Source organism: Silurus meridionalis, chromosome 7, assembly GCF_014805685.1.
Source record: "Silurus meridionalis isolate SWU-2019-XX chromosome 7, ASM1480568v1, whole genome shotgun sequence".
Taxonomy (NCBI): domain Eukaryota; kingdom Metazoa; phylum Chordata; class Actinopteri; order Siluriformes; family Siluridae; genus Silurus; species Silurus meridionalis.
The window spans coordinates 2,466,245-2,493,842 of record NC_060890.1 but is presented as its reverse complement, the minus strand read 5'-3'; the positions used below and the strand labels follow the sequence as shown (position 1 = coordinate 2,493,842).

The following is a 27,598-nucleotide window of genomic DNA, read 5'->3' as shown; positions in this document are numbered from 1 at the left end:
TGTACAGCAGTTGTAGTAGCACTAATATGGCTATTGATTCTGTACTCACTCTTTCCTCTGCACAAGACAACTGATGGTCTAAAGCACATTAAGAAGACAAGAAATGTCCGAATTTCATAAATGTATACATGTTCTTTCATAGTTTAGATGTCCTCAGTATTAATGAACAAAGTTAAAAATAATAGAAATAAAGGAAAACCACTGAAGAAAAGGTTTAAATGGTTTTGTACATTTAATTCTTCTCTGGAGAGAATAACTGGAGACTTAACATTCAAGTGGTTCCATCTGATTGTTAGTTCACACATAAATATTTGTCAATTTCCATATAGAGCAATCGATGGAGTATGTTTCACTCGCATTTCAACTTCTCTGTAGCTCAGTATGCATCTCTAGACTTTAGGTTTGATTTGTTTGGGGAGTTTCTGAGATCTGGCACCACCTACTGGTCAGGGCAAAAACTCTTGGGAAAAACTTCTGGAGGAAGAGGAAACCAGGGTTTTGGCTGAAAATATTCTGAGAAGTCATGATGCACTCTGGACACTAGGGCTCATTTATCAGTTCTTTTTATTTTTATTTTGATAAAGTTGTTTGTAAATATTTCCATTAGCCAATAAGTTTTGCCAGATTGGAAAAAAGCTTCGGCAGTGCTAATTCATTTTATTGAATGCTGCTCGCCTGTGTTTACCCTGCGGCTTATTTGCATATAGTGACGCCCACAAAAATCCATAAAAGGAAACACTCACAGATAGCTGAAAGCATGAAACGAGAACAAAACAGTTAATTATGTATGTATGTATGTATGTATGTATGTATCTATCTATCTATCTATCTATCTATCTATCTATCTATCTATCTATCTATCTATCTATCTATCTATCTATCGATCGCACATTTTCATGGGTTGTATTAGGCAACACACAGTTCTCCAAGTTGCTGTGTTGGAAGCAGGTGTTCATGGTGTTCCCAGCAACAGGCTCATTGATGTGTGAGGAAAGGAGGCAAGTCCATCTGTTCTGTTTGCTAAAAAAAAAAAAAAAAAAAAAGGTGAATGCTGGCTCCGATAGAAAGAAGTCAGAATGGTTTGGTATGGAGCAAAATATCTAAAGAGTGGTTAAAGAGTCCATTCTGACTTCTCTACAAAACCCAAAGCTCCTACAAAGGCCACGTGAGCATCAGAACTGGACCACAACGGAAGGTCCGATTAATCACTTTTTCTTCTACATCGTGTGGACCGGTGCGTGGATGACGGTGTGAAGAAGAAGTGACAGTGTGATGCTCCGGGTGATGTTCTGCTGCGAAACCTTTTGTCCTGGCATTCTCGTGGATGATACTTTGACGTGATGTAGCTCAACAGCAGTGTCCCCTTTCAGCAGGTTCATTCTTCCTGCCCATCCACAACAACTTTTCAGTGGTTTAAGGAGCATAACATAGAGTTCAAGATGTTGGCTCAGTCTCCAAATTCCTCAGCTTTAAGTCTGATCAAGCATCTGTTGGACAAACAAGTCAGATCCATGGAGGCTCCACCTTCAACTCCAACCACTTAACTTACAGGGTCCTAAAGGATCTGCAGGTAACATCTTGGTGCCAGATGCCACAGGACATTTTCAGAGGACTCGATTTTTTTAAGTGAGTGGGTTCTAGAACATATGCAAGGCTCTGTTCACAGAGTTAGCATGCTAGCTTGAGCTAGCATAGAGGACCCTAATAAAACATTTTCTGGAATTTGGGAAAATTTGTTTTATTTTAGGAAATATGAAAAAGGTATTTTATAAACATAAAGGACAGAAATAATAGAAAATCATCTATCTCTAAAAATAAATAACTACAAAAATTTGCCCCGAAGTTCAGCAGACACACAAATGTTCCAGACAATTTTTTTTTTGCAGGAAAAAAAAGCAGACAGAAAGACTGAGTGATACAGAGTCAGAAATGACTGGATAGAAAGAAAAGAGAGACAGACACAGAGAAAGGGGAGGGATTGAGTGAGAAAGACAAACAGAACAAGAAGAACAGAAGGTAAAAAATGGAAGGAGAAAGATGGAATGAAAGACAAAAAATCCCCCCAAATGATAGAAGGAACAACAAAAAGAAATTGAGGGATAGAAAGACACAGATAGAGGTATGGAGTGACAGATAGAGTAAAGGGGGAAGAAAGAGCGAGGTAGAGTAAGAAAGACAGAATGAGAGAAAGCCAGCAAGCAAGCAATAGAAGTGGGGAGAGAAGTTAGAGAGAGAAAGACGAATAGAGGGAGAGGGAGGGACAATAAGACAGAAAGAGGGATAGAGAAGAAAAAAAAAGAGAGCTTGTTTTATCATGCAGTAAGGGGTTAATAGGGGGCTGAAGGTCCATCTCTTTCTCACACACACACACAAACACTGAGCTGTGAAAGCAGAAGAAGCAGGAGCAGTGACTCGAACGTCGCACCAGGAGACACAACAGAGAGCCTGAGACTGAGTCTGTTCAGTGTGTAGGACGCTGCAGAGACCCTCATGATGAACGAACATGTCTGAGCACCCGGTGCCCACCTTGGCATTCTCCACAGGGAAATGTTCTTCAGGTTGAAGAACCAATGAAAGTGTGGAGCTAATGGAGCTCTCTACAGCAATCGTGTTCTTCGGCGTGATGATGACGGCGAAGGCACTGGTGAGTTCCTGATCTTCAGCTCCTACGTGTGCATGTCAAACGTGTGTCCAAAAGGACGTGTCTAAAACCAGCAGAGAAAAGAAAGAAAAAGAAAGAAGGGGAGAATGACAGATATGTAATGAGAGAAGGACAGAAAGAAAGATAGAGAGAGAAAAGAAAGAATGAAAGAAAAAGTATGAGGGATAAGCACAAAGAAGGACGGTGACAAACGAAGAAAAAAGTGATGGAGAGAAAGAAAGAAAGAATGACAGAGATATATAGAGGAATGGGCAGAATAAAAGAAATAAACAGAGAGACAGAGAGAGGGAGCGAGAGAAGAATTTATAGATTTAATAAATGTTCATCATTTGATTGTATTGTTTCAGGTTTAACAATAAAAAACAAACAAACAATGACTACAAAATACGATGCTTCTGGAGCTTCATACGCTGCATAAATTAACAAATTAATGAATAAACAATGAATATTTATAAGTCTTGGGTAGTGTGGGATATTTTACCAAGCAGAAGAACAAGAGTACCTGCTGTATGTATCACGATATGGACAAAAGTTCTTGGACATCAGACCATGAGATTATAATGTGTTTTTTGAACGAATTTTTAACAAATTCACTTTTGCTTGCGTAGATCTTCAGACCGCCAACTTTACATGTACTTAAGTAAAATTTCATTGAAGTAACAGTACTTTTAATTGAGTAGAATATTTTACTCTTTCCACCCCTGAAAGCAGCTTTTTGGACAATGTCCCTTGTTAAAAAAAAAAAAAAAAAATGCTATAGAAATAGAATTGAATTGAATATATGCTTCTGAGGAACTTTCCGTTGTGGCTGCAAATGTCCACCCAAATCAATTTCCTGTTAAACGATACTGTGATTTTGAATATTTTTAATTGCTATAATACTGATGTTTGTGTAAATGGTGACGATGTTTTAGAAATCAGAAGAAACCCCAGAAGAACAGGATTTGTTATGGTAATACTAGACATGAATATTCAAATTCAAAATTCTAATTCTAATTTTATTAGAATTTTATTCGAATTTGTCACAGACACTCATACAAATACACATTATTATTATCATTATTATTATTATTATTATTATTATTATTATTGTGATCCTGAGCCATATATTGTGTAAAACTTAATTGTGGCAATAAAGCATGATTGTTTTCTGATAGTGCGAAGTGCTCATGCATATTTAATACCTGCCCTTCAATAGGATCGATATTGAAATGCATTATTTAATGCTACTTTCACAATGCGGTAAATACATTCTTTTCTTTGCATCAGTACTATCTGAGAAATTCAGAAATAGCCTGAGGGTGTCATCAGGTCTGTCACCTTTAATGAAACCCCAGTGTATAGCAGAGTTCTGTTATTTAGAAAAAACAGCATTTTGGAATCAATCTACTTACAGAATACATTAACACATCCACCTTTGGTCCATTGTATTGTCTTGCTGGTTTGACGTTGTTCTGGCATGGCAGAGATTGCTACTAAGCTAGCATGAACACCATGCTAACTGTTTTCTTGTATGGCTGCCTGAGGGGCTGAACTTCCTTTTTTTTATTGCTGTCAGCATTTAAATGAATGTTTGTCGCAGTTCAGTGGAGCAGAAAATCAGTCTGTAGTAAAGAACATTTGAAAAGTCATATACTTCCATCAATGACACCTCAGGATTCATTCATTCATCCTGTCCTTTACATGTACAGTCTGTTTTTTAATAGACGTCCAAGCAGACGTTTTGTCTGTCCTATAGTACATATTTTTTGCTTTTGTGTATTAGACGTTTATTTGGGCCTTTAATAGATATTTAGTCTCGCTTAAGATACGTTTGGTTGGACATATAAATAATTAAATTTATGGAAAGTAAATGTTTAGTTTGGTCTAGAAAAATTGTCATCTTTGTCTAGTAAATGTTTAGTCAGTCTTAGTTGATGTTTAGTTCTGTCTTTAGACACTAGACATTGAGTCTCTCCATACTGGATGGTAAATATGTCTTTTGAAGATGTATTATGTCAAGTATAGCTTTGTTTTTAATAAAACCTTTAGTCTGGTCTATAGTAGATGTTAGTTTGCATTTGTTAGCTGTTTAGTCCAGGCTTTAATAGACATTAAATGTCCTTAAATGTCATTTACTTGAGAAGATGTTAAAATTAAAATGTAATAGATGTTTAGACTGGTCTTTAGTAGACATTTAGTCTGTTCTATAGAAGACGTTTAGACTGGTCTTTAGTAGACATTTAGTCTGTTCTATAGAAGAATTTTAGACTGGTCTTTAGTAGACATTTAGTCTGTTCTATAGAAGACGTTTAGACTGGTCTTTAGTAGACACGCAGTCTGTTTTATAGAAGACGTTTAGACTGGTCTTTAGTAGATGTTTAGTCTGTTCTATAGAAGACGTTTAGACTGGTCTTTAGTAGACATTTAGTCTGTTCTATAGAAGACGTTTAGACTGGTCTTTAGTAGACATTTAGTCTGTTCTATAGAAGACGTTTAGACTGGTCCTTAGTAAGCGTTTAGTCTGTTCTATAGAAGACGTTTAGACTGGTCTTTAGTAGACATTTAGTCTGTTCTATAGAAGACGTTTAGACTGGTCTTTAGTAGACATTTAGTCTGTTCTATAGAAGACGTTTAGACTGGTCTTTAGTAGACACGCAGTCTGTTTTATAGAAGACGTTTAGACTGGTCTACATTTAGTAGATGTTTAGTCTGTTCTATAGAAGACGTTTAGACTGGTCTTTAGTAGATGTTTAGTCTGTCCAATAAAATACCTTTAGACTGGTCTTTAGTAGACGTTTAGTCTGTTCTATAGAAGACGTTTAGACTGGTCCTTAGTAAACGTTTAGTCTGTTCTATAAAAGAAGTTTAGACTGGTCTTTAGTAGACGTTTAGTCTGTCTATTAAAATAACTTTCATCTAGACATTCTTGTCTGTCAATGAGAAGAAGTTTAGTTTTTAGTAAACAGAAGTCTTTAGTAAAAGTGTAGTCTGGTTTGTGGAAGACGTTTGGTCTGTCCGTTAGAAGAAGTTTAGTCTGTCTGTCCTTTAGTTGATGTTACTTTGCTTACAGTAGGTGATCTGTCTGTTGGTAAACATTTCTTTTGTTTGTTTATGGATATTTTTTCTATAGCAGACATGGAAATAGTGATAACCTTGTTACATTAAATAATTAACAATAAGCTTCCAGAGTTGTTACTTATCGCTGTATCTGTGTTTTATCGATGTACTGAGAAATGGCAGGACGGATAGTGAAATGATTCTGATTTAATTTCTAAACAGGGGCTGTTCTGCTGGTTTGGATGGGTCCATTAATAATTCTGTACACTGAAGATGGTTTGTACAGTTTTGTGCAGTTTTTTTTTTTTTCCAGTGGACTTTTGTTTGTGCTTGAGTCCAAAGCAATTAAGTCAGTTGCTGGAAGGTTGAATTGATATAACTGAGAACTGATAATTAACATCGGGTAGTATTGACATTTTTATAGCAGCTACTCTGCAATTACGGTGATTGGTAGATTCAACCATCATTGCAAAAAATTTTGCACAGGAGACTAAAATCGACTTAGAATAGGTCTAAGAACTTGTGGCAAATGTTGATGGTAGGGGGTGCTTAATATTTACAATTTGTTTAATTGCCTGCTTGAACGATAAATAACTTGCTTTGGGCAAACTCCATTTGAGCAATTGACTGAATTCATGTTCCTGTAGGGGGGTGCTTAGTCAGAAGCTACATTGTTCAATCGAAAAGCAATTCCATTCTTTACATGTACACGTCATTTGTAATGCTTCAAAGACTAGTCGATGTGGTCGCTCAATGACCTCATTCAAAACGCGTTTCCTTTCCTTTTTGAAAAACAGCAGTGCAAGAAATTGATTCGAACCCGGGGCTGATTGGTTGGCCTTCTTGGTACACTATTATTTGAACTATTTGTAAAATTACCTGCATTTTCAGGCCTTTAGTGCATGTCTTACCCATCATATCATAGAAACCTCAAGTCCTGCAGGTGGTAGTGGTGACCTCATCAGGCAATGGATCAATAATCCACTCAAGTGCAAAGAAGAGGAACTATAATGATGTGCACTCTTTCACATGTTCAATTCTTGACTGCACCACTGGCCAAAAGGGTGATGTTGTTGCCCACTTTATTTTACATTGAGTCTGTCCTTTATTAGACATTATTTTGCATTTAAGAAACTGTAGAATGTCCTTTATTAAAAGGTTGTTTTCGATATATTCGATATATAAAAATAAATATATATTTTGTCTGTCTTTTATGAGACATTTAGTAAGTCCATTACTAGACACATAGAATGTCATGTTTTGGAGGAATAATCCGTCCTTGCGCCAATATTTTGCCAATGGACATTGTCTCAAAGCAGCTTTACCCAGATAAAGTGGTAACAAGGTTATATAAAAGAATGTGCACGTTTTTTTTTATCCCTGATAAGTGAGCCAGTGGTGAACAGTGGTGAAGGAAAAACTCTCTGAGATGGTATGAGGAAGAAACCTTGAAAGGAACCAGACTCAAAAGGAAACCCGTCCTCGTCTGTGTGGCACCGAATGTCCGTTCATTGTAATTACACTGTTGAGGTGTGCAGTGATAGGTGCGTAAATAACAAGACTGGTGAAAATAATTGCAATCCGAAACAATCCTCTTGAGTTCTTGAGTTGTTCAGCGGCTTCATGGCTCTTTAAGCTGTAGATGTGGAACCATCCCCAACTGCACAGAGTGGTCTTAATTGAGGAGGACTCCATCCAGACCATGCAGATTCGAAGAGAAGAGAGAACAGGAACACTGGTCCTCAGGGGCATGTTTACTTGAAAAAATATAAAGATTGTTAAGCATTTTCATTGTTTCATTGTATAGACACTATACATTATGATTAGGGTGTGTGTTGTGGCTCCATAGAGGAAAGATCTAAAAACTAAGGAAGACCTACTCACAAAATGTTTGACTAAATAAATGCTTTTACAGTCAAGACTTGAACACTGAGACTGAACTGAACTGACTTGGAACTGAGGCTGTTCCATAAATGTGGGACTTTATAAGAGAAAGATCTGCCCCCTGCTGTAGTCTTCATTATTTTAACTTGCCAACAAATAGCCTGCACCTTTTGATTTAAGTAGGCGTGGGGGAACAATTTATTTAATAATTATATTTAATAATTAAACAATAAAGTTACAAGCATCCACTGTCCAATATCCTTTACACACTCCTCATCATTTTTAAGCTGATCTCTCTCATCTGGCTTTGCTGATATATACAGCTGTGTATCATCAGCAGAGCAATGGAAGCGAATACCAACGTTTATGTAGAATTTCACCCAGAGGCAGCATATATAAAGAGAAAAGCAGAGGGCCTAAGACAGATCCTTGTGGAACACCAAACTTTACCTCAGAGAGTGTAGAGAACTCACCATTTACATCAACAAACTGATAGCGATCAGTCAAATAAGACCTGAGCCAAGAGAGAGCTGTTCCCTTTATTCCAACAACATTCTCTAGTCTAGCATACAGTATAGTATAATCACTGGTGTCAAAATCTGCACTAAGGTCAAGCAAAACAAGTAGAGAGACAAAACCCTGATTAGAGACCAAAAGCAGGTAATTTACCACTTTAAGTAGCGCCATCTCTGTGCTATAATGAGGCCTAAATCCTGACTGATACATTTCATAAATGTTAATCCTAAGTAGATGTGAGCAGAACTGCTATGCTACAACCTTTTCTAGAATCTTGGAAATAAAGAGGAGGGTTGATTTTGGACTGTAGTTAGACAGCTGACAGGGGTCAAGGTCAGGTTTCTTAATTAGAGGTTTGATAACTGCTTTTTTAAATATTTTTATGTACATAACCAGTGCTGATGGAGGAGTTTATTATATTTAGAACAGGTTCAATTACTTCTGGCATTACTGATTGGAATGATCTGGAAAGAAGTTGATGATTTTGATCAGAAATAAATGAGATGAGTAAAACTTTGCAATTGATTATCTGTTGTAATTATACTATCCAAAGGGTTTTTTATAGAATCGTTTTGGATTTGAATTAATAGTCAATCATCAAGAAATCATCACTGCCTATTGACGGTGTGCATGTTAGTGCGGTGTTTCTATGTCATTTTCTATGATGGTAGATGTTTACAAGTAAACATTACTTTCTTTGATGGACTGACATCGCATCATGGATGCAATATCTCTGCTTTGCTCTAAAGTGTTTTGCAATCAGGATCAGGAAGCTTTCTGAAAGTGAGTGTGAGTGATGCATTGCTATAAATTCCCTGTGGGTGAAATGTCATTTAGGATAATTGATGTCCATTTATGCTCACAGTCGCTAATTTCATTTGTCGAGCAATAAAACAAACACAGGCACAATCTGCTCAGGCGCTTAGACGCTATTTCCATTCATCGTGGTTCACGGGGCTTAAACGGATGAAACGATTTATGGCTGATAATGTCTAAACGAAGCATTGTAAATGAAGGAACGATTTACGATGGATAATGATCTGAGGAGGAGTGTGAGCGGGGAGACAAACCTGATTCTAATCTGATACTGATGAGATCGGACGGTGACGATCCAGACGACTCTTATTGGGATCCTAAGAAACATTGTTGTTTTTAAAGCAAATTTGATAAATTTTTGTTTCGTCTTGTTTTAGAATTTTATGGCTACATCCAGTCACTTCCAAAAGTACTGGAACAGCAATTCTGTTTTTGCCGCACACTAGAAACATTTGGGTTTGAGATCAGAAGAGGTATATGAGAAAATACATCGGAATTTTGTTATATTTACCTCCACGTCTGCAGCCCATCAAATTATGGGGTCTGCAAAAGTATTGGAACGGCGACTCAAAGTAAAAACGAACAACACGATATTTGTTTTAAGTTGGCGAGCCACCAATTACGCCGATCTGTTACATTCTGTTTTTGTGATGTTCTTCCAGGATTGTACCGCAATTTCTTTCGATTTCTTATTTGTTTTTAGGGGGCTTCCTCCCTTTAGTCTTTTTCAGAAGGTTTACTTTAAAGTCTGGCGATTGACTTAGCCGGACGAAACGTTCCTCGTTATGTTGGCGGTGCGTTTTGCTGTAGGATGAAATAGATTCTTTTCCAAAACATTCGTATGGGACTGTCTACGAACACTTACGCTTTCACACCACTCGCATCTGCTACTTTTGCTCGGCGGTCGCGAAATGTATTTCGGGTACAAAAGCTTCTTGTGTTCGACTTTCCACCGTTTCCAGCGCGAAGAAGCGAGAAAGACGGGTTAGCGCCAAAGGAAAGCGAGGAATGGAAAGAGGGATTGAGAGAGTGAGACGACACGAAGAGGTTAAAGCAGGGCTGCCACATATCGCAGTACGGTGCAAGTATTTCACAACAGCTACAGGCAACAGATCAGGCCAAAGGTTCTTTTAGTCACGGAAAGCCAGTAATAATAAAACTGAGTTCAGTGTCCGCCAGAAATTATTTTTATATAAAAATAAGCAACACCCAATACTTTGCCATAACAATACAATGATATAATTTCTTATGCAAATAATATTCGTGCCAAATTAACAACCATGAGGAAAATTTCCATGCGAATACAAACAATTTCTCAATTCAGTTCGTTATAATTCAATACAATTGTATTTATATTGCACTTTCAACAATGGACATTGTCTCTAAGCAGCCTTTAAGAAATAAATGCATTACAAATAGATAATAAATTAGCGAGCCATTGGCAATTGTACCAAGGAAACCTTGAGAGAAACCAGACCGAAACGAGAACCCAGGTGACACCATATATTATATTTCCATCATTGTTGAGGTTATCAGTTCAGGATTAACATCTCAGTCCCCAGGAACTCAGTTGCAGCCTTTAACCAATTTCTATTATTGTTAAATCCCTGACTATAAGAACAAAATGGTGCTTGAGCCACCAATTTGCATTGTTTAGCTTTTTTTTATTTTATTATGTGGTGACTGCAAATTGAAGCCATAAGGTTTATTCCTTGATCATGCCTTATTGTTTGCAGACCATAAGATTTTATGCATTATTTTAAACACTCCATTCCACATTTAGTTCCCATTTGCTGGTATAATAACCTCCACTCTTTTTGGAAGATGTTCCACTGGACCAAGCAGTTACAATTCTTGTTGTTGACTGTTTATGGAGCACCATTTTTGTACTGAAGGCATCAGAAAACTTAAATCTAGAGCTTCAACTCACTTATTTAAAGCACTGGTGACTCCTTCCAGGAATGTCTAATACTGTATATGTATGTATGTATGTATGTATAGTTGGAATGAAAACCTGCATCCACACCAGCCCTTTGTGGAACAACCCTGATCTAAGAAATCTTAAGAGGTCTTGAAGAGATTGTCAGAAAGATCTCATTAGAATTCAATTTGCTTTTATTCCCCCTTGTCACAGATCGACTCTGATGACGTCATTACTCGGGATGAGCAGATCTTCCTGCTGATCCGTGCCCGTGCGAGATGTGAAAGAAACATCCGAACTCGGCAGACTGTGCTCAGAGGTACGTTTTGGAGGATGTTTAGTTTAAAAAAAAAGCGAATCATAACTCAATGATGCCAAGAGATACACAAAAAACATGTACTTCAATCCATCCAATCCTCTCCAGTTCTTGGGCAGCTTCTCGGAGAAGCTGTGAATCAGTGTGGTCAATTCGGAACGCATTTAAAACTACACAGTGAAATTTCCGTTATTTCCGTTTCTTATTTGCTAAAGCAAATCAATAATAGCAGATTCTGATTTTGGCCATCAACCATGATGGATGAATGTGTGTATGAATGCTTGGATGCTCGTAATTTCCAGAAGGAACTAAAACACAGACTCTTCCACATTCCACATTTTTTTCATACTCATCATGCAGCTCTTTCCAGAGCGGGAAAAAAAATTCAACAACAAGCGCTTTGTCTCAGGTTGCTCTCATTTATCAGTGAAATTCAGTTAGGTGTCATAAAACACACTAATGTAGCACCTGGCTTTTTTTTTTTCCTTCTTCAAAGGCCTTCTGATCCAATTTCCTGCACACAACACCATCCATAAATCCAGGTATCGGGCGTTTAGATCTTATTTATTCATCAGATTTATTTCTGTATCGACCTCACGGCATATCCAAGTGCAATCGATCCCGTTGTTACGCCGATGAAGAGCATTTTTAATTACCAGTACCCGTTGTGCTGTTGGATTCTGGATGCTGAATGTCGTCAATTCCTTTTTTAGAACATATCACAGGTTCCTGTTCATTTGAAATAAACAGTTCGGGTTTAATAACATCGACGAGGTGAAGTTTTCCTTACGGCGATTCGACATCGTTTAACATTTCTGGAAGGAGTCTCCAGTGTCAGTGTATTCAATAAAGAGTTAAAGCTCTAGCTTACAGTTTTCTGAGGCCTTCAGGACAGAAACTGATTTCAATAAATGTAAAAAAAATAATTTCATTTGTAATTCTGGTACATTTGCTTCTACATATGACTGAAAAAATATACATATGTGCAGTATGGAAGGTTTGCAGACACCTGATCCTTAGGTTTTGTATCTGCTTCCTGAACATCCCATACCACATTTATTCGCCATTTGCTGTTATATTAACCTCCAGTCTTTTGGGAAAATGTTCCACTAGATTTTAAAGTGTACTTGTGGAGATGTGTGCTCTTTCAGACTGAGGGGCATTAATAAACTGAAGTAAGTAAAGAGGCCTGGGTTGCAGTCAGTATTCCAATGAATTCCAAAGGTGTTTAGTAGGGTTGAAGTTAGAGCTCTATAGCAGTAGATCCACCACAACTCATGTAAAGCATTTTTTTTTATGGAACTGACTTGGTGCACAGGAGCAACGTCATGCTAAGAAATTGTTGGGTCTCCTGATTCAAAGTTTTAATGATTTCGCATCCAAAGACATGCTAGAGAATTTGTGTGTCTTTTAGTTTGCGGTAACAGTTTTGGCCAGAAACCCATTTAATAATAGCCGATGATAGCAGATCCGGCTATTAAAACCGTCCATGTGGAAACAAAGCTATCGTTAATTTTGGTGTTATTTCATATTTTGAATCATGCTCTATGTTAAGTTTGGTTTTACTAATAATAAACATACATTTACATAAAGCATTAATATTTATCCATGCACATGTATTAGTGTATACATTTTTTCCCCAGAAGGTGACTGCATGCCCGAGTGGGATGGTATCATCTGCTGGCCGAGAGGGAAACGCAATCAGCTTGTAGCAGTGCCTTGCCCCGAGTATGTTTACGATTTCGACCACAGAGGTCTGTATATCCAACGAATCAAAAAACACTCTGAGGCTGTCATTTGTGTTTGGCTACAAAATCCAAATAATCTGATTGGTTAAGGATATTACATAGATTTAACGCAACAAAAATAACTTGTATTGTAAAAATACAGATTAGTGTTAGAGTGAGAGTTTAGAGTTAAGAATTCCTGCTGTAGTAAATAAGCTGTAAGGTCATAAGAACTGAAGACCCTCGAAATATTTCAGTAGGAAAAAGTTTTTGCGTTTCTCATCCAGAAAAAAATAAAGACCCCTATTTGTACCGAATGGATTTGATTTTTTTTCTCATTGTACTCAAATTTTTCACTGGATTAAAATGGTAAAAAAAAAAATTGCATTTGAATAAAAACTGCAAGAGTTAACCAAATTACACAGACGTTATTTATTAAAAAATATGATGACAATTTCTGAATGCAACAACGCAACATTCGGCCCATGGACCTCAATCCAGTTTGATTTTTAGCTCTGGATCTGCAATTAGTTATGTTTATTCTTCAAGATCTTTTTTTTTTTCCAAAGGATATATATATATATATATATATATATATATATATATATATATATATATATACATACAGTGAGGAAAATAAGTATTTGAACACCCTGCTATTTTGCAAGTTCTCCCACTTAGAAATCATGGAGGGGTCTGAAATTGTCATCGTAGGTGCATGTCCACTGTGAGAGACATAATCTAAAAAAAAAATCCAGAAATCACAATGTATGATTTTTTAACTATGTATTTGTATGATTCAGCTGCAAATAAGTATTTGAACACCTGAGAAAGTCAATGTTAATATTTGGTACAGAAGCCTTTGTTTGCAATTACAGAGGTCAAACGTTTCCTGTAGTTTTTCACCAGGTTTGCACACACTGCAGGAGGGATTTTGGCCCACTCCTCCACACAGATCTTCACTAGATCAGTCAGGTTTCTGGGCTGTCACTGAGAAACACAGAGTTTGAGCTCCCTCCAAAGATTCTCTATTGGGTTTAGGTCTGGAGACTGGCTAGGCCATGCCAGAATGTTGATATGCTTCTTACAGAGCCACTCCTTGGTTATCCTGGCTGTGTGCTTCGGGTCATTGTCATGTTGGAAGACCCAGCCTCGACCCATCTTCAATGCTCTAACTGAGGGAAGGAGGTTGTTCCCCAAAATTTCGCAATACATGGCCTCGGTCATCCACTCCTTAATACAGTGCAGTCGCCCTGTCCCATGTGCAGAAAAACACACCCAAAGCATGATGCTTCCACCCCCATGCTTCACAGAAGGGATGGTGTTCTTGGGATGGTACTCATCATTCTTCTTCCTCCAAACACGTTTAGTGGAATTATGACCCAAAAGTTCTATTTTTTCCTCATCTGACCACATGACTTTCTCCCATGACTCCTCTGAATCATCCAAATGGTCATTGGCAAACTTAAGACGTGCCTGGACATGTGCTGGTTTAAGCAGGGGAACCTTCCGTGCCATGCATGATTTCAATCCATGACGTCTTAGTGTATTACCAACAGTAACCTTGGAAATGGTGGTCCCAGCTCTTTTCAGGTCATTGACCAGCTCCTCCCGTGTAGTTCTGGGCTGATTTCTCAACTTCCTTAGGATCATTGAGACTCCACGAGTGGACATTTTAAAGGCAGACTAACAGGTCTTTGAGGGTCAGAATTCTAGCTGATAGACAGGTGTTCAAATACTTATTTGCAGCTGTATCATACAAATAAATAGTTTAAAAATCATATATTGTGATTTCTGGATTTTTTTTTTTAGATTATGTCTCTCACAGTGGACATGCACCAACGATGACAATTTCAGACCCCTCCATGATTTCTAAGTGGGAGAACTTGCAAAATAGCAGGGTGTTCAAATACTTATTTTCCTCACTGTATATACTTTTTTTTCAACTGGTACAAGTTTCATATTTATTTTATTTAATTCCCTCTTTAAGGTTCACAAACTTCAGTATTTTAGCTTTTATCTGTAACTAACTCCAGTATTACCAGCATTATTTTCTTAGTTATTGAAAAATTCCATATTTTAAATCTACCACTTTTGGATAAAGGATACAGTTGATGCTAATACAAGTCATCTATCACATAACTTGTATCATTTTTGTTTAGTAAATGATAGTCAAAGAACTTCTTGATGTCTTCTGTACATAATCACAGTATACATAGTGTGTCTTGATCCAAGAATCAGGTTTATTGGCCAAGTGTGTTACCACACAAGGAATTTGGTTCCAGCTGTTAGTGAGTCTCAGAGAACAGACATCAATAAAAGTATACATTAAGCTTGGACTATACAAGACAAAACAGACAAGACAAAAACAGACTATACAAGACAATACAGACAATGTGAGACAATATAGACAGTATGAGTATTAATATAGACAGTATGAGTATTAATTAAAGAATAAAAAAGTATTAGTCAGAATGACTACATTGGTAAAGATTCCCCTTTTTGCAGACAGACACCCAGACAAAACATTTCCACATTATTTTGATTTGAATATATTTACATTTTCTTCAGGCATTAAGAGTTCAGAGTTGCATTCCAGACATGACATGTCTTCTTGTTGATATTTAACTGTGATTTATTGGGTTTAATTTTTCAAACCAAAAACCTACATGCCTTCCCTCTTAACATCCTCCGTGGCCTTCCTCTTTTCATGACCAAACCGTCTAGCCTTTCTAACCTTGTCTCCTGTCTTTTCTTTCTTCTCAATGCCGCTGTCTGTAAACCATATGACATAGCAGGTCTCACCAACGTCTTATACACTTTCCCTTCCACTCTTTCAGATGCCCTTCTATCCAAATTTTGAATTGTAAATTGTAAATACAATTACGCTGATTTGTTAAGGTCACGCGTTCCGTACCTGCGATGCATTTGGAAGCTGGGAGCAGGTTCCCACCATCAACCGCACCTGGGCCGATTACACAGAGTGTACGACCAAGCTCCAGTCTAACGATGGCAGTCAGGAGGAGGTGTGTGTATTTGATATGTGTGTGTGTGTTTGTTTTTTATTTAAGCTACTATTTAAGCTACTTAAGCAGAATTATTAGCCCCCTTGGAAAAGATTGGTTGGTAGAAAGCTCATAAAAAAAAGTTTCTTCATTTCAATATCACATTAATTGAGCACTCTTTTTTGCAGTTGAGACTAGTGTGCGACACATCCGGTTGCTTTTGCTAAAAAGCCTCCGTAGCACGCTGACGGGATTCTCCGGTGAAGTCCTTTCGCTCTTAAAGCACTAGTGCCACTCAAAAAAACTAAAATGACACATCGCAACCTTGCTGTAAACTTGCTGAATCATGTCAAATGTTTCTGTAGCAGGTTTGCCCAGTTTCACGCAAAATTTCACTGACTTATAAAGGTCGGTGCTCCCTATGACCGTGCATGAAGCCTCATGCTGCCATCTGTTGAAACTAGACGGGGGAAAAAAATGCGAATCATAGCTCTCGTGTCATATGACGATATGATATGTTTTTACCGTGTTGAAAATCTAACAGTCACATTTTTTTCCTTAGGAGGTGTTCAGGAGGCTTCATGTGATATACACTACGGGTTACTCCATCTCTCTGACCTCGTTACTGGTAGCTGTCTTCATCCTCTGCTACTTCAAGTAGGTTTTGAAATGGTTTCAGAGCCCCCCCTCCCCACACACATTCGATTTCCTCATCCGTTTGTCATTTTACCATCGAATTTCCATTCAATTCAATTTTCTATTTGCGTAGCGCCTTTGAAATAAACCCAATATCATTTTTACCATCATTGCATTACCATTAACATCAATAAAAATCAATTCAATTCGAAACATCATTACAAATGGCACAAATGGTTTCCAGGCAGATTGTCTGAAGCATCTCGTCGATCATCAGACAAGGACAAAGATTAAAGCCAGAAATATTTAGCCTCTAAATCAGGGGTGGCCAACCCGTGGCTCGCGAGCCGCATGCGGCTCTTTGGCTGGTTTCATGCGGCTTTTACGTTCATATCGAAGTTTGTGTTTGTTTGTTTTTTTAATGTGTGTGTTCGCTTCACTTGAGTTCAATACGGTATTTTAAGACTTAAATGAGCTTGCCCCTACTGGGAATCTTTGCGGTATATCAGACGAAACACAATTGTAATGACGCAATAAAAAAGCGCAGCCAGCACACGGTTATCTGGATAAGAGCAACATGTCTGCGGTGTGCGGAGAGCGATTTGCAAAACATGCAATGCTGAAATTTCAAGAGGGGGTGTATCTGCAAAGAGTTTCTCCACGTCGGGTTTAATTTATCACCTAAAATCCAAACATCCCGATTGCCATTCTAAATATGAGAACAACGCGACGCAGAAAAGTAAAGTCAATCCGAGCATGCGCACTCCGTCTGTGGAGGACGTTTTTGAAAAGTGTTTTCCAGTGATGGTGCCAAGGCAAAAGGCATAACACAAAAAAATATGGATTTCATTGACTTTTGAATTGAATTTTCATTTCGGTGCATCCCTAAAATATTATCGTTGGTGTGGCCCTCTGACACAATTCAGCTTTCTCATGTGGCCCCTTGTAAAAATTAATTTCCCACCCCTGCGGTATATTCATCTCACGCACATGCGCATTTGACAAAAATGCCATATTGAACTCAAGCAAAGTAAACACACACATAAAAAAAACACAAAAAAAGTCCTTGTTTTCTACCCTGAAACACGTGAAATCAAAGCATCGATCTGTTCTGACTGACACCCATGTGAAAGAATTGCTTCGATTGGCAACAACGGAATACGAGGCAGATTTGAAGAGGATTGTTCAGGACAAGGAATGCCAAAAGTCCCACTAAGTAACATGCTCAGTAAAAGAAAAACGCGATCGTAAATTATTATATTTTTGTTTGTAGACTTGGTTAAACTATGAGTTTGTGTGTGTGAGACAGTGCAGTGTTCATTGTTGAAAATGACTGTCCTGTGGTCTTAGAACTGTAGGAGTCAATTTCTGTCATTATGTTGGTGTGTGACATTTACAATAAATCTGGCTGAGCAGAGGTGTGTGTGTGTGTGTGTGTGTGTGTGTGTGTGTGTGTGTGTGTGTGTGTGTGTGTGTTAGAGGAAGGGATGGGTGATGTTCATGTGTGCCCATGTGTGTGATGTGGCTCTTTGCGGTAACACAGTAAAAAATGTGGCTCTCGGTCTCTGACTGGTTGGCCACCCCTGCTCTAAATCTAAAACACATGATAATCTTATATGCGACAATGTTCAATGCTCGAGACATTTCTGGGTATTTAATATTAGCAGATATAGAGGAGCAAGATTGAACCATGTCAGGTGATCAATGAGGCCTCAGTTCAAATAAATGATCCATGTGTGAAGGATACAACGAGGCTAAAATATTAAAAAGGACCCATGTCAAAAGTCAAACGGGGCTGAGGTAACAGGAATGAACCACAACAACCGTTGAATGATATCAACTAAGATTAAACTGAGAAAATGTACCATTTTACGGGGAAAAAAACAAGGCAATTTTGAATTTGATAGCTGCAACATGTCTCAAAAAAGTTCGGACAGGGCTCTTAGAGAGGCAGAGAGTCTCTCAGAATTAAAAAGTGTAGAAATTTAGTTATGAGAAAGAGTAGTGGAAGCCAGGCTGAGAGAAGACGTCACCATCTGTGAGCAACAGTATGGTTTCATGCCGAGGAAGAGCACCACAGATGCATTATTTACTTTGAGAATGTTGATGGAGAAGTATAGAGAAGGTCAGAAGGAGTTGCATTGTGTGTTTGTGGATTTAGAGAAAGCTAAATCCATGTAAGACAGGGTGCCAAGAGAGGAATTGTGGTATTGTATTCAGTCAAGTCAGGTGTGTCAGAGAAGTATGTGCGGGTGGTGCAGGACATGTATGAGGACATGATGAAGTGTGAAGTGTGCAGGAGGAACAACAGACTGGTTCAAGGTGGAGGTGAACTGCATCAAGGATCTGCTCTGAGCCCTTTTCTGTTTGCAGAGGTGATGGACAGGTTGATGGACGAGGTCAGAAAGGAGTCTCCCTGGACTATGATGTTTGCCGATGATATTGTGATTTGTGGTAAGAGTAGGGAGCAGGTGGAGAAGAGCCTGGAGAGGTGAAGGTACGCGCTGGAGAGAAGGGGAATGAAAGTCAGTAGGAGTGAGACAAAGTACATGTGTGTGAATGAGAGGGAGGGCAGTGGAGGGGTGCGGTTGCAGGGAGAAGAGGTGGTGAAGGTGAAGAAGGCATGCGTAAACATGTTCCAGAAACGCCACTCTCCTCTCTGGGCCAAAGCTCATTAAAATTTAATGAGGCGAAGTGGAAACTATTCCATGGTCAGAAGAATCAAAATTTGTAAAATTTAATTTGGAAAACATGGACACCACATCCTCCGGAATAAAGAGAAGAGGGACCATCTGGCTTTTTCTCACAGCTCAAAAAGCCACATCTCTGGTGATATGGGAGTGCATTAGTGCCTGTGGAATAGGCGGCTTGTTCATTTGGAAAGGCTCTATTAATGCTGAATGGTATATACAAGTTTAAAAGCAAACCTGTACTTCCATCCAGAAAATGTCTTTTTAATAGAAAGGTTTGCAGATTTAAGCAAGACAATTTTAACTGCATACTACATCTATTAGGGTCCGGGTGCTGAACTAGGCCTACCTGCAGTCTAGATCTTGAAAATATTTGGTGCATCTTGAAATGAAAAACACAACAAAGGACACCCAGAACTGTTGAGCGGCTAGCATCGTGTACCAGACATATATGGGACAACATTTCTTATCCAAAACTTCAGCAATTGGTCTCCCATATAGAAGACAAACAGAAAAGAATTTTGAGACATGTTGCAGCCATCAAATTCACAAAATTTTCCTTAAAATTTTATTCACAGTTTAAACATTTGCTGTTTTATTTTTTTATTTTATTGTGAATAGAATATAGATTTATGAGATTCGCAAATCGTTGCATTCTGCACAGTGTCACAACGTTTTTGTGATTAAAGTTATAACACTTCATCACACCAAGCAATAAATGAGGGTGTAGTAGCAAACTAAATTCACAGAACTGACATGAGAAAACGAGGGCTGACCTGATAAGAACGATCCATGTTTAAAAGATAAACCGAAATAACAAAAAAGGACTAATGGCAAACAGGAAGGAAGGCCAACATAAACATTATTACTCAAGATCAATAATAAATTAGTAGAAATGACCCAAATCAAGTGCTATACAAGGCTAAAGCACCAAGAATGACGCGGGTCACGTTATATGTTAGGCTGAAAGAATAAAAATGTACCAAGTCATGTGATCAATGCGTCTTGCATGGATGAGGTGCCATTATAAAGAACTAACATACGTCAATATATTTTAAGTGAGAAACCAAGTTGAATGAAATAGCCACAGGAAAAAAGAAATTAAAAAAAAGCCTTCATGGGCTTTACATAGGTTGGATTGGAAGATCTCCTGCTATAGAGCTCTGACCTTCGACCCCATGGGCACTACATGTACCTATTTAATTATATAAATGACTTTTATATTAAAAAAAAAAAGTAACCAGGCAAATTATAAACTAAAATGAATAATATGACACACCGGCATCATGATGTATAACTGAGCTGATGATTTAATGCATTTTTACTTTTCGTCCCAGACGTTTGCACTGCACCCGTAACTACATCCACACGCACCTGTTCACCTCCTTTATATGCCGAGCGCTCAGCATCTTCGTGAAGGACGCTGTGCTCTACACCGAGGAAGACAACGAACCAGATTACGGAGAAGGGGGAAGCCAGACACAGATGGTACACACATACACATAAGCATTTAAATGCTTTTTTTTTCTTTCTTTCTTTTTTTAAGCTGCAGTTTTGTATATTCCAGATCTAAGAGACGGTTGAATTGAATCAGTTCACGAAACAACACAAACAGTAACAAAAGTTGATGCGAAAATGACAAGAAATGGTCGAAAATATACCAAAAAATTACGCAGACAAACTGCTTTCTGGAAAAAGAAAAAAACATTTTTGCTAATGAAAGATACACTAAAAAATTATTTATTCAAATTCTTTATTGAATTGATCGGATTTATTCCTAATTAAAATATACAAATGAAATAAAGATTTTAGATTGGATGTTAGATTGGAAATATTGTGCATAAATGGTTTTTTTTTTGTTTTGTTTTTTTGTGCATGCCTCAAAAACAGTATGAATCTTTCTTTTTTTTCTGGTTTTGAGATTTTAAAAAAATGGAATAATGGTGTCGTAATTCACTTTTTGTTTGTTTTTATTGATTTATTTCTTTACTTTTGCTAATTAGCAATTCTATTAAAGCAAAAATCCGACCCTAACTTCTGACCGACCCAATAAGTTTGATGCAATTAAGAAATCTGCATGAAACTGCATTATGATTTGCATTCCTCAAGTGCATTTTCTGTCTAACGTGTTGTTATTATTATTATTATTACTATTACATTCGGATGAGCTCAGGTGGGCTGTAAAGTCGCTGTGACCTTATTCCACTACTTCCTGGCAACCAATCACTACTGGATCCTGGTGGAGGGCTTGTACCTGCACAGTCTAATCTTCATGGCTTTCCTGTCAGATAAGAATTACCTATGGGCTCTTATCATCATAGGCTGGGGTGAGACGTCCATGTTCTTTCTGAAGTTCCATTATCAGCCTGGTTTTATTGCCAGGGCTCAGATCTACAATGTAGAGAAAAACCGAGACTCCTTAATAAACAGGTCGTTCTGTTGTTCTTCACAAGCAATGCTTACGTTGGCGAAACTATATTTAGAAAGATCTAAAAATGAAAACGTCGGTTTTGTATTTCGGTCGTAATGATTGAGCATCCACCATTTGCTGCAGGTGTTCCAGCTGTGTTTGTCTCAATTTGGGTCAGTGTTCGAGCCTCGCTGGCTGATACTCAGTAAGTTTCACTTCACTTCTATTCTATGTACTTTCAGAGGTATCGTTTTTCTAAAAACATCATTTACGGTGACTTGCAGCTGTACTATTCAGAACTCTAGCTCATAGTGTTGGTTCAGTATTGTTTTTAGTAACGATGAAATAAATTAACATCAGTATTGGTGTTCCAGATGTTGGGATATCAGCGCCGGGAATGTGAAATGGATTTTTCAAGTTCCGATCCTTGCAGCCATCGCTGTAAGCAAACCTTTGCTTCCTATTTAAATGATATTCTTCTTGATTTCTTTTTTTTTTTTTTGTAAATAATTTATAATCTCTAACCGTCTTGCATTCCTCCCTTTCTCTCCAGGTCAACTTCTTTCTTTTCCTCAACATCATCAGGGTTTTGGCTTCGAAGCTGTGGGAGACGAACACAGGGAAACTGGACCCGAGGCAGCAGTACAGGTCAAACACAAAGTTCCTCAAAAAAAAAAAAAAAACATAACTAATGATCAAAATAGAGGTGTTTGAGCTATGAGCTATAAACAAGGTAAAAGAATGAAATGAAATTAAAGGAAGAAACACAAAAGTGTAAACAGTGCAAGTGAGTGAAAATAAACCCTAATTGCAATGAAAAGTGTTGATTTAAAAAAAAAAAATAAAATAAAAAGCAAAAAGGAATCATGTAAATCGGTAAAATATTTTAAAAGTAAGAAATGTTACTTAAGGGAAAAAATGGTATATATTCCTAATTTAAAAAATATATAAATAAAAAAAAATAGTAGATATTCTTTCGATTTTTTTGGATCTTTTGATTAATTTTGATTTATTTATTTATTTTTCGATTGTGAATAAAATATGGATTTATAAGATTTGCAAATCACGGCATTCTGTTTTTATTTACATTTTGCAAAGCGTCCCAACTATTTTTTTTTTTTTTTGGAATCGGGGTTGTATTTATTAGATATATTTAATAAATAATACATATATTTAATTCTTATTGAATTGTTTAATTGTTATTTTATTTGATCATTATTAGTAAATTAATAGAAAACCAAAGTAAAAAGTACATTCTTTGACATTTTATTTGACATTTTCTATTAAAAAAAAATCGCATGTAAGCAGAAATGTAAAAAAAATAAATAATAAAAATTAATATTTAACATAAGTAAATACAAATTGTTAAATCCTTCACAGAAATATTATCTGTACAACATAAAATTGCACAGTGTATGTTTGCTTCTGGAGGTAAAAAAATCGTTTTGGAACCACAAAGTTGCATCATCAATCATATGTACCAATAGTCTTAACGTGTCGTTGGACAGAAAGCTGCTGAAGTCGACTCTGGTGCTGATGCCGCTCTTCGGGGTGCACTACATGGTGTTTATGGGTCTTCCTTATACAGAGGTCACCGGGATGCTCTGGCAGATCCAGATGCACTACGAGATATTTTTCAACTCGTTACAGGTAAATTCTCCAAATGGTTAAAACTTATGTACATTACATTTATCCACATACACAATTATTAATATTCACATGTATGACATTTGTTTTAGGGTGATATTTTTCCTTTTTCTCTCTTTAAGGGCTTTTTCGTGGCCTTCATCTACTGTTTCTGCAACGGAGAGGTACTACGCATTTAAACAATAGAATTAATGAATAACCATATATTAATAAACCTTCATGTTTATCTGCTTTGGATCAACGAGTCTGAAATGCACTGGATACGGTCCTGTTTTATGAGCATGGGTTCAGATACTGTTGCAGAACCTAATTACAATTATTTCCTGCTCCAGTATGATACATGATGAATGTGCAAATTGACCCAAATACGTCCTTGACAAATTCATATACATTTATTCTATAAATCTATAAATCCAAAAAAAGAAAACGATTGGAATAGTGGATTTTACATGATAATAAACAAACGAATGAAAGAATTCATTATAATAATTTAATTAAATACAGTTATATGCAATAATGCATAAAATAAGTAATAATAATGAATCATTAAATTGATAAATAAATTATGTGGGTATAATACACAGATATTTTTACCCAAGGCATGACAATCAAACTGCAAGCAAAAAAATTGGACCATCTGACGTTTATAGACACCTAAACAAATGATAATTATTGGTGCATTTTGAAAATCCCATTCCAAATTTAGTTCCCATCCACTGGTATATTAACTCTTCTGGAAGATGTTCTACTCGATTTTAGGTTGTGCTTGTGGTGTTAGTAAAGTCAGGTACTGATGTAGGTGAAAAGGTGGACAAGGCCTGGTCAGTGTTCCAGTTTATCGTGTTCAATCGGGTTGGAGCTCTATAGCAGGAGATCTTCCATCTTTCAACCCATGTAAAGCAGGAGTTGACTGCTGATTGATGGAACAGGTTTGGGTCTCCTAGTTTAAGTGAAGGGAAAATAAAATGCAAACACATCCTAAGATATCCTATAGAATTGCGTGCCTCCAACTTGCTGGGAACCGTTTGGGAACGAACCACATATTGCATATTACTTACCCACAAAACACACCAAGGGGTAGCCTCATAAAACTCATCCATTTATTAAACTTTCTTTTGGCTTCTTCCATTAGGGGTCGCCACAGCGGATCATCCTCATGTTTGATTTGGCACATGTTTTTATGCTGGATGCCCATCCTAACGCAACCCTCCCCATTTATCCGGGCTTGGGACCGGCACTAAGAGTGGCTGGGGTTGGTTCTCTGACCGGGGATTGAACCCGGGCCGCAGCGGTGAGAGCGCCGCATCCTAACTTTTAGACCACCAGGGGACCTAAAACTCATCCATTTATTGGTCAGAAAAAAAAGACGGTGAAGCTTTTATCAAGATTACAATGAACTAACAAAAAATAATCCAAACATAGAGAACACAGAGCACCAAATTAGTGATTTGATAGTTGTATTAATGGTCACATGGCACATCGTGGGCCTTATTTTGGCAGATAAATTTTGCCTTCGTCAAAGTCTGTGGCTTGTGGCTTTACCATTAATAAGATTTGGCATGATTGCTTTACTTCCTGCAAATGAGTCAAGTCAGGAGTCAAATCAGAGTCATTCATATCCTGGAACTGTATTTGTTTCCTGCAGGTGCAGGCGGAGGTAAAAAAGGCGTGGCTAAGGCGGAGCCTCGCTCTGGATCTCAAGCAAAAGGCCCGTGTTGTCAGCAGCACTGGGGGCGGAAGCTGTTACTACGGCGGGATGACGTCACACACCACCGCCCCTCAGAGCATCTGCCTCAGCGCTCAGGGGCCGATCCTGGGTCGGAACGTGGCCTTAGGTCTCAGAGGTCAATCGCACTTTGCGAGCTTTCCCGGGTACACACCCGGCGAGACAGCCGAGATCACGTTACCCACAATTCAGCCGTCGGAGCTAAGAAGCGCAGACGTCGCGGGGACAGGGTATGAAGCGTTGAGCGTTGAGAAAAACGCGGTACCTCAAGAAGAAGAGGAGGAGAAGTTAGACAAAGAGCCATCGCTATGCTTCGTAGTCGAGGATCGTTCCGGTTCGGCGTCGCTCAAAGACCTGGAAACAATTCTATGAAGTTTCTGTGCCCCAAAACTGTTCTTTATTATGTATTTTTGAGTATTTTTTACTCAAACACTACTGACCAGCATTTGTGTTTAGTTATAGATATTTATTTTTGACGATAGTTACAACCTACTGCATTGAATCTAAGGCGCTAGAATCAGGTTTTAACCGGTTCAGCTATGCTAGGACAAGCTACTAGCATTGATAGGCTGAAAAGATAAATACTGTAAATGATGTGCTTTAAAACATTTGTACTTATTGTGTACTTTCATGGCAAGGAATCCCCGTTAAGTTCATTTCAGTTCCGGGTTTGTAACTGCAGGTTCATGGGGGCAAATACTTTTGCACAAACCATTGTAAATATAATTCATTTTTAACATAAGTTAAACGATGAGAAAAAACATCTGCATGAAGTCAGTGTTGTTTAACATAGCGTTTAAAGCATAATGTGAAGAGTTAGCAGAAGGTTCTAGTAGGAGTAGCATGTTGCTAATTAGCCTGGCTTCATTTTCTTTCTCAGTTTCCTGAAGCAACACACACTGATCATATTCTTCTTCTTCTTCTTCTTATTATTATTATTATCATTGTTATTGTTATTGATTGTCTATTCAGTTCGATTTGTTTTGTGGAACATTGCTTTGTTTATATGAGTCTGACGTGTTTTTGTGTCGCTTGCTATTAGCGTTAGATGCTAACGATTGGATCTAGCTGAGGCTAGTTCTTTCTTCACAACTTTACTCCTTTCAGCTATCCGGCTGTACAGTCAGGTGCAAAAGTTTGATTAATGGATTTTCGGCATTACGTTATATAAATATGACTTCTTAATATTATTATAGAATTTCGTTGTAAATTCAATTTAAGTTTTATTTGTATAGCAATTTTAGCCATCGTCCTAAAGCAGCTTTACTGAGATATATAGGTATGGACTCACTGAGACATTAAGAGGAAGAAACCTTGAGAGGAACCAGACTCAAAATAGAACCCAACCTCAACCTCAACAATGAATGTCCATGTGTTATAGTTCCACGATTGTTGAGGGGCCATTCAGGCAGAACTTCATAGATTTTTAGGCCGTTTATGTGGACCCATCCTCAGCTGCACCTCCAAATGAAAATAATTCCTTCCAGAGGTACTACCGGATGGATCAGGTGGAGCTAAAAAAAGAAGAAAGGAACAGGGCACAAATTCATTTGTTTAAAAAAATGAAAATGATTCTGATGTGATTTTGTTGTTTTACAGTATTATATTGTCTTTTATTTTTTCATGTTCATGTTTTTAACTTCTTGGATTGTAAAATATTGTCCATCATCTTAAACAAGATACATAAATATGGCTAACTAGCATCATGTTTCTTGGCATCCGGTTTCTTTTTTCTCCTCAGACTTTTTGTTCATTCTTTTATTATTCCTACATTATGTTGACTGATGGCTCAAGTATTTTAACGCCAGATATTTCAATTTTCATCTGATTTCCTGGCAGGCCTGGGTATTGCGCAAGGAAAGGACGCTTCTTGTGAAACGCGAAAGACGTGAGCTTTGAAAATCAAAGGCGCCATTGAATTTACACACACACACACACACACACACACTACAAACACTCACCACCATAAATCTTGTAATTCAACTGTCCGAGCAAACTGTTCTTGGAATAAAAGCAGGAAAAATCGAAAGCTGGAATTCAGGAAGTGTGCCATGTGTTGCCTCTGTAAATAGATGGAGAGAGAAAAAGAAATGGCTAAAAAAGCGATAGAATGACGTGTGTGCGCTTTTAATGTTTAAGGACTTTTGGGTTCTGGCTCTTTCTTTCCCAATCTAAAGAGATGACTCAGATGTGGTGATGTCTCAGACACTTTGCTCCTCCGTATTTACCAAACACAGCTTCAAGACCTATTTTTTTCCAGAAAATCCAGTATGTGTAATACTCTTGTGGCTGAATGAGCACACAAGCACACTCTAGAATCTGGTGGAACATCTTCCCAGAAGAGTGTGCAATTATTAAAACAGCAAATGGGGACTAAATAGGGGGGGAACAGGAGGTTCAGAAAGCACATACAAATCTTACGATCAGGTGCCAACAAACTTTCATTGTTCAGTGCAGCAAAAACGTAACTTTATTTTTGTTATATTTTTATTTCACTAGAAATCTTGAAAAATGTCTCCCAAGAAAATCATTGAGGTGCTGGGAAAAGGAAAGTAAATAGAATTACCATCAAAACCAAGAGGGAAATAATGGAAAAGTGCGTT

At 37.7% G+C, this 27,598-nt stretch overlaps 1 protein-coding gene across 2 annotated transcripts; it reads left to right on the top strand.

Moving 5' to 3' along the window:
• The first annotated feature begins 1,807 nt into the window (after nt 1–1,807).
• Nucleotides 1,808–26,617, top strand: pth3r (parathyroid hormone 3 receptor). Of its 2 annotated transcripts, none has more exons than XM_046854913.1 (13): nt 1,808–2,644; nt 11,052–11,157; nt 12,801–12,908; nt 15,783–15,907; nt 16,449–16,543; nt 20,550–20,700; nt 21,386–21,539; nt 21,767–21,827; nt 21,997–22,063; nt 22,176–22,270; nt 23,131–23,272; nt 23,392–23,433; nt 24,915–26,617. In XM_046854913.1, the coding sequence occupies exons 1-13, from the start codon at nt 2,588–2,590 to the stop codon at nt 25,365–25,367; spliced, it is 1,656 nt and encodes a 551-aa protein (XP_046710869.1). In that variant the 5' UTR covers nt 1,808–2,587; the 3' UTR covers nt 25,368–26,617. The 2 variants fall into 2 exon arrangements, with proteins under 2 accessions (XP_046710869.1, XP_046710868.1); XM_046854912.1 differs by having other exon boundaries at nt 12,798–12,908.
• Nucleotides 26,618–27,598: the final 981 nt, after the last annotated feature.

Excerpts from the sequence above, each read along its gene's own strand:
- pth3r (XM_046854912.1), top strand. The coding sequence starts at position 2,588 with ATGGAGCTCTCTACAGCAATCGTGTTCTTCGGCGTGATGATGACGGCG. Across the intron at positions 2,645-11,051 it reads TGATGACGGCGAAGGCACTG|ATCGACTCTGATGACGTCAT; the intron begins GTGAGTTCCTGA and ends CCCTTGTCACAG. Across the intron at positions 22,064-22,175 it reads CGATCCTTGCAGCCATCGCT|GTCAACTTCTTTCTTTTCCT; the intron begins GTAAGCAAACCT and ends CTTTCTCTCCAG.